At 39.7% G+C, this 7,121-nt stretch overlaps 1 protein-coding gene across 2 annotated transcripts in view; it reads left to right on the plus strand.

Annotated features, from left to right (window-relative positions):
* The window catches only part of CYTL1 (cytokine like 1), a 28,567-nt gene extending 21,726 nt beyond the window's left edge, over window positions 1-6,841 (plus strand). For both annotated transcript variants that reach the window (XM_005148495.3, XM_031048416.1), the window contains exons 2-5: window positions 4,252-4,404; window positions 4,511-4,555; window positions 5,898-6,026; window positions 6,188-6,841. In XM_005148495.3, coding sequence (XP_005148552.1) covers window positions 4,261-4,404; window positions 4,511-4,555; window positions 5,898-6,026; window positions 6,188-6,271 — 402 coding nt within the window. In that variant the 5' untranslated portion in view covers window positions 4,252-4,260 and the 3' untranslated portion in view covers window positions 6,272-6,841. The remainder of the gene's footprint in view (window positions 1-4,251; window positions 4,405-4,510; window positions 4,556-5,897; window positions 6,027-6,187) is intronic.
* The last annotated feature ends 280 nt before the right edge of the window (window positions 6,842-7,121 follow it).

The following is a 7,121-nucleotide window of genomic DNA, read 5'->3' on the forward strand; positions in this document are numbered from 1 at the left end:
CTCTGCCCTGAAGCAAGAAGTGGCACTTTTGCCACAACAGCCAGCTGAGTCACTAGGCTTTGAATCACTTCTTAAATACACAGGGCTTTCTCTGTAAAATGCTGGTTTACTTTTCTTTTCCTATTTTTCAACATAATCAGAAGCCCATTTCATGAGGTGTCTAATGGCAGCCCCCAACTATTTGAAAATAAACATTTCCATTAAGCAAGTGGATTTTGGTGTTAGGAAGTCAGCAACTTGAAAGGGCTTTTGTCAAAAGTTGGTGGAGGCTCTGGAAGGCTGTTCAAACACGGGAGGAATTTCTGTCTGCATAGTGAGTCCTTTGACTATTAGAAAAATATTATTGTTTGAGTTTTCAGTAACTTGGAAGCAAAAAGGACAACATAGCTCAAAACTTAAAAAATGAGAAAATGTATCAATAACACAGTTATGTCATGATAGGCTTCTGAGTTTCCTCTCAGCCCATGTGTCTGTGTTTACTATGGAATAGTCCTTATAAAAGTGTAAATAAATGCACTGTAAATAGCACTCAGGGCTGTAGTGACATCACCAGCTTCAAGAGCTGATACAAAACTCAGAAAGTGTATACCCTGAGCCCTCAGAGGCCTCAAATGCTCACTGAATTGAGGAGTATGGTAAAGATGTGTCTGTGGTGGAGTTGTCCATGTCATGAGGATAATCACAAATATGGTGGTTCTGATTGACAGAACCCCCAGGGTGTGCTCCCTTCTCATGACAGCCTGAGCTGCGTTCCACAGACTGGAAGGGCTGTAAATAGCATCCACTCTATAGAGACAATCTTCAGGTGAGTTTTGACTCTTTGCCCCTTCCCCCTCATATAGTTCTAAAGACTATTGCCTTTTTCATATTGCCTCTAAGATGCTATTAGCCTTTGTGAAGAACAGCTTGTGTCTCCCTGTTAAAGACCTTCTCTGCCCAAGGCAGGGTACACACCAGAATTAATAAATGGCTAAATGGCTTTGCATAACTGACTGGATAAAAACAGTCACTGAAAAGGGATTCTGGAATTTTGGGGGCTTCAGTAACTGTGTATCTGGTTGAGAGCTGTGCAGGGTGCTTTAAACTGAAAGGACTCACAGTCCCTGATGTCACTAACAAGTTCTCCTGAAGCCACCAGTGAGCTTCTTAGAGACAAAGAAGTTATTTGCTCATATCTGGACCATAAATATAACGTACTCAGAGCTCAAGGATAATCTTGCTGATGAGCTACAAATAGAAAATAACTGAGAAGAGAATATTTGTCTTTTATGAACTGAGTTGCATGTTCTGCATGCTGAAATGTGCAGAAGTGCTGATAAGCTAGTACATGTTGGAAAATATCCATCTGGGTCGGAGACAGCTATGCATGTAGTCTGGCTCAGGAAGGAGGAGATTTAGGTAAGGAAAATAAACTCTGGTTCTTCCTTTCTTCCTTTTTTTTCTGAAAAAAAAATTAAAAATCCCTTTTCCTGGTATTTCTAAGGGTAACTCATTTTTTTAACTATATGGTTACAGATGGCTTTCCATGAGTTTATATAGGATAAAAGAGAAACCACAAGGCAGGAATACTGCAGCTGAGTAAAAACTCAAATTACTTCAGCAATTTTGCCTCTTCACAAAATAGTAATATTTTTTATTCAGTTAAATGTTTTAGTGAGGTTTGCATCCAGCCTTTGCTTTGCTCTCTGGGCCAAGAAGAGCTTGGTCAACAAGAGAATTGCGTTTCCCTGTTCTACAGAAGAACAGGGAAAGGTGGATCATTTCCCATGCCTGTCAGTGGCAAAGCATTTTGGAAAGTTGTGTAGTTGAACAAATCTCACCTCTTAGGACAGAAGTTATGCTATGCATAGGCAGACCTCAACTGCAAAGGTATGAATGGTGGGTGCTTTTCTCCCTCTTCCCTTTGTCACTACCTCAGATCATTGCCAGCACGTTGCACCTTCAAAAACTGAGAAGGAAATGAATTCCAGGTCTCCTACGTTTTGGACAAAAATCATGAGCCCTCAGTTCAGTGCTAGTGTTGGGCTTTTCCTCCTCTGGATGTCTGCTTGGAGCAATAGGTGGCATTCAGCGTTTATGCCAGGCTCCCTCAGATGCAACCACTGAGTGAGGCTTCTATGGCATGGGGCACTCACCACAACTTGGGAGACAAGGCATTGTGTTAGGCTAGAGGAAGCTACATATTTGCCTCCCTGGCCCTGGGCAGTCAATGTAAAGCTAAGTTCATAATGTAATTCCAAATTGGTGTCGGCACCTTTAACGCTACCCCATCCTAATGAGAGAGATTTTGAAATAGCTTTCAGCTGCCTGAATATGTCCAGGACAGAGGACTTGGAAAGTTGTTTTGCTGGTGTTTCATGCCAGACAAAGAGTGGCCATGAGGCTATGTTTGACATCTATCTTTTTGAACATGATCCATAGTATTTAACTGTAGTTTGAAATGAAGTCATCACTGTAGACTTAACATAGGTAAAATACTAAGGAAGAGAATACTGCTTGCATTTAAAAAAAAAATAGAAAAACAAATGCTTCATTTTGAAGCCATCCTTAGCAGCAGCTGTGTTGCTGCCTTCTTGTAGTGGGAGAGCATTTATGCAGTTCAGAAGACTGCTCTTCTGGCAAAGCAACTACATTTTAGCAGGTTGCCAAATGAGAATGTGATAGAAGCATAATATTTCACTGCTACCCTCAGCTACTCTTTACAGTAATGAGATGGTGATTAAGAGCCTGTTTCTTTAGCAGCAAGGCTCACGGTAAGACATATCCTTTCCTTGGACATGCCTTAGGTAGATGTATTTAGATTTATGATCCAGCTGCTTGGGGCCATCTCAGAAGGTTTTCTGTCTTCCTCCAGCCTCTTCACTTGTCTAGGCAACAAATGTCTTTCCTGGAAATAAGACCCAGCAGCCCATTCACCAAGGCCAGTCTTAAATTCCCCTCAGCCAAGACTCCCAGCTTTTCCTTCCTAGTATCTACCACTTTAACCTTCTGGAGCACATGATGTTACTAAACCAATCGTTCTTCATGAGGGCAAAGAAACATATAACAATAAGACCATAGTGTGCATCTCTCTTTCTCTGTTTCCTCCAGGTGTTTTGGTCGATCTGAGTCAGTGTATTCTGCAACAAAGAGAATAATTTTTTCTTCCTGAAACTAATTTTGGAGACTCTGATTTTCCTTCTAAAATGGCTGTTGGGAAGCCCTTTCTTTTGCAGATATTCAGTCATTTCCCCTTTTCTCATCTTCAGATGAACCTTCCTGATCTACTGCAGTGCCAGGGTATTGGAGTACTCCATCAGGCGCTTCATTCATTTGGTTAATACCTAGCTAGAATCTGAATTTGAAATGGGAGAGGGTAACTTGTGAAATAAGCAGTTCTTCATTCAAGGGTACCTCCATTTTACAGGACAATTAACATGTAAGAACAACATATGCTGAGCCTCAGGCCTGCATCCCAGCATCTGGATTTCTCAGCACCGTCTGGCATCTAATAAAAGAACAGAGCCTCTTAAATTCGACTCAGAAAGCAAAATAGTTTTTATACATTTATGACAGCCATATAGAGATGTATTTGTTCTGTCTGAGATCACAAATGTAAATCCACGTGTCTCTCCAAGCAACAATAACGAGCACTATTGTTTCGATTAAAAAATTGTGAGCATCTGCCTAGGTTAAAAGAGAAAATGACATCAGACCTGGAAGGTTTCCTTTATAGCAGTAAACTTTGAGACCTGCTAGGGATGATAAGTAAGTCTAATTGATACTGATAACATATGTCACCAGTCCTGGAAGGATATCTCTCTATCTGCAGCCTGTGTACTCCCACAGCTGTACATTACATTCTCAAGAAAGGTGTATGTGCCAAAGTACATACAGCATCAGGGCCTACAATACTTTGATAACCCTGTGCTGCTTCTTACACATATATCTGTTGCTTGAGATGCTCACTAGGTTGTTTTCTTTCTGGAATGAAAAACACCAGTAGTGTTTGTTTTTATTATCCTCATTCCCTCCTTTCCCTGTTCCGGGCAGGAAAGCGCTAGCAGCTCTGCCTCATAGGCTGGCAGGAAATTTAAAACAGCAGCAAGCTGCTGCTTGGACCACCCCCAGGCTTTTTCTTTTTTTTTTTTTCCATTGATTCAGGAGACTATTTAATTGGGAGCTGACTTGTCAAACTTACCCATTGACGCTTACCAGTAGCTACTAACCACTAACAGTGGGTTTTTTTCCTCCCTTCCTCCTTTGGACAAGCTCCCTACAATGAAGATGCTGCTGAGTCTGATTGCTCTGCTGTCTGCTGCCCTGTTATCCAGAGCAGCCCCTCCAACTTGCTACTCAAGGGTGTTGTCTCTGAGCAAAGAAATCACGGAGTCCTTTAAAGAGTTACAGACCTCCAAAGCTGTGGTGAGTCTACCTAAAAACTGCCCAGCAAAGACGCTGCAGGTTGCATGCTTTCGACACAAGTTTCTCTCCAAACAAAATTGCAACAGGTCTTTCTTCTTTCCTGCAGGACTCCTGTGTACAGATGCTGCCCAGGCTGTACTTGGACATACATGTAAGTTTTCACACTACTTTCTTAATTCTGTGCTGTAAAAGCACTTAATAAAAAGAGAGAGCTTTTAAGACTGCACCCCAGAAGAGTGCTTTGAAAGAAATTTTTAAGAGCTTGATTAATTAGAGAGATGAGTGACCAACAAAATAAATCTCATTTTAAACATTATTAAAATCTTTGTGAATCTTCTGAGATTTTACATGTTTAAAAATTTCAAAAATGAGGAAAATTATATTTTGAAGTGAATACTTACTGTACATCATTTATTGTGAGAGAGCTTTTTCAGATGTTAAATATGTGCAACAAAACTTTGAGTAATAGTTTTAAAGAAAAAATGCAGAATAAACTTTCTATATGGATTAAATCTACTTCATTTTATATGATTAATATCTTCTGGGACTGCAGTTTTAATAAAAATAAGTGCAAGAATACCTTCCTGGCTTTTCCTATTTTAAATAGCCACTGGTTGAATCTAGAAAGAGAAGGTACACCTGAGGGTATAAGAGTGTGATACTGAGAAAAGACAGCAGTAGTCATGTCCCAGCAAAGACAAAATAGAAATAGCTTCCTGAACACATAGTTAATGTCATAGCATTCTGCCCTGTGATATTTTACATATTTTGCTTCTTTTCCCAGTGCTCCACTGGGTAACTAAAAAGTAGAAAATATCCAACAAAGCAAGAGATGCCTGATACATTTTGCCAGAGGCAATTACACTATCAAGACTTGCCAGTGCCTCACTTCATTGCAAAGACCAAGCAATGTGAGCCCAGTGCCTTAGTTTACCTCACTCTAAAGCAAGAGCTGGGATATTTATCAGCTTCACAAGGATGTTGCAAAATCCATTTTGGCTGTGCTTTCTTTTGAAAATGCAAAGTCTAAGACAAAAATTACTCTAAAAACTATTTTGCTTTGTGCTTACAATATTGCTGATTGTAGGGGAATAAAGGATTCATGTCTGTGACTGGTAACTTGTTCAGTAGTTAAATCAGGTGCTCTCCTAGAAGTGAAGCAGTGCACCAATTCTGTAGGTAACTCTACCCACTACAGAAGCAGATTTGATTGTATTGGCACTGCTGCCTCCTAAAGCATGTGAGATATAAGCTGGCAGACCAAAACTGTGTCTATGAGCTTTCCCAATCACTTATTTAGTCCAAACATTTTTGTTATTAAATACTGATGGTGAATTTTCCTAACTAAAGGTTACACAGGTTACGTACATATGTACATAGAGGTAGGAATTCAAGGTTCCCACAGAGGCAGTAAGAATTTTGTAAGTGAGGGATGAGAAACATAAATCTGTGTGTGTGCAGGGTTACACATACCTCTTTTGCATGCTTTGCAGAATTACTGTGTGTTGGCAAAACTCCGTGACTTTGTGGCTTACCCCAGATGTGAGAGAGTGCTTGAAGTGAGTGAGCTGAAGGAAAAAGCCCGGAGCCTGTACACCATCATGATCTCCTACTGCAGAAGGGTAGGTCAAGATGCACCAACAGGGACAGTCTCTGGTTTTAGCTCTCTCTGTCACTATCTTGTCCTTTGAAATGTAAAAATGGATCAGGGCCTAAGCTTCTCAACACTGTGCTATCCTCTCCCTTCCTCCTTATATGTTACCCTTCTCTTTCGTTTCTCCAGGACTTGGTATTCCTCACTGATGACTGTAACGCTCTGGAAAATCCTATTCTGCCTCCCACTGAGCCCTCCATCATTGAGAGCTAAAAGGGATTCAATCTGAAAGCTGTACCTGGGAACTTTTGAGGAGACCAAGAGACAAAATATGTGTATACAGTGAACTACAATGTAAAGAACCAAGATCTTTTTCAAGCACACTAGCAATATTATCACAGACCTACCCATTTTTCTCTACTTTGGCAGGAAATGAACTGCATGCCTTGCATACCTACTGAGCTGCTAGGGGAAATACCGTTAGAGAGCATTTCTTCATTTGGCAAGGTATGATATTTCAGCTTAGCCAAATGTATATAGTATGTTTTGTTTAAATATTAGACACTAGATTATTTTTTTATTAATAACTACATTCATATAAAGAAAATACATTATGATCAATATTCTACCCTGATTTAGCAGTTCTTTTATTAGATGGACATAGAAGAGACTATGTTTTTTTCTTAAATGTTCTATAGAAGTGTAACTCTGTACTGGGAGACGTCTCTCTACCTGTATAGCTCATACATATATGCCAGTAGTTTTGATGTTAAACTTGTAAGAATAGAGGTGAAAAGAACTTGTCTCTGTGGAAAACTAAATAAAAACAGCCTTCTAACCCAAGGTGCTTGTTTTATATCTTGTCTTTCAACATCAGCATGAAAGGTGTCATTCTTATAAGCTTACATTTCACAGTTACCTGCAAGTTGTTTTTCACAGCATAAGCCCTCTTTAGCCTTGTTTCCATAGCAATGCAAACTTTGTTGTGTCTGCATGATTTGACAATATTTGAGTTTTTACTGGGAGGATTTATATACACTGCAAACAATTTCTTTTTTGTCCAATAATATTTTTTATCCACTAATAACAGAATTAGTGGGTTTTTTTTAATTCTATTCTGTGT

This window comes from Melopsittacus undulatus, chromosome 7 (genome assembly GCF_012275295.1).
Source record: "Melopsittacus undulatus isolate bMelUnd1 chromosome 7, bMelUnd1.mat.Z, whole genome shotgun sequence".
NCBI classification, from domain to species: Eukaryota; Metazoa; Chordata; class Aves; order Psittaciformes; family Psittaculidae; genus Melopsittacus; species Melopsittacus undulatus.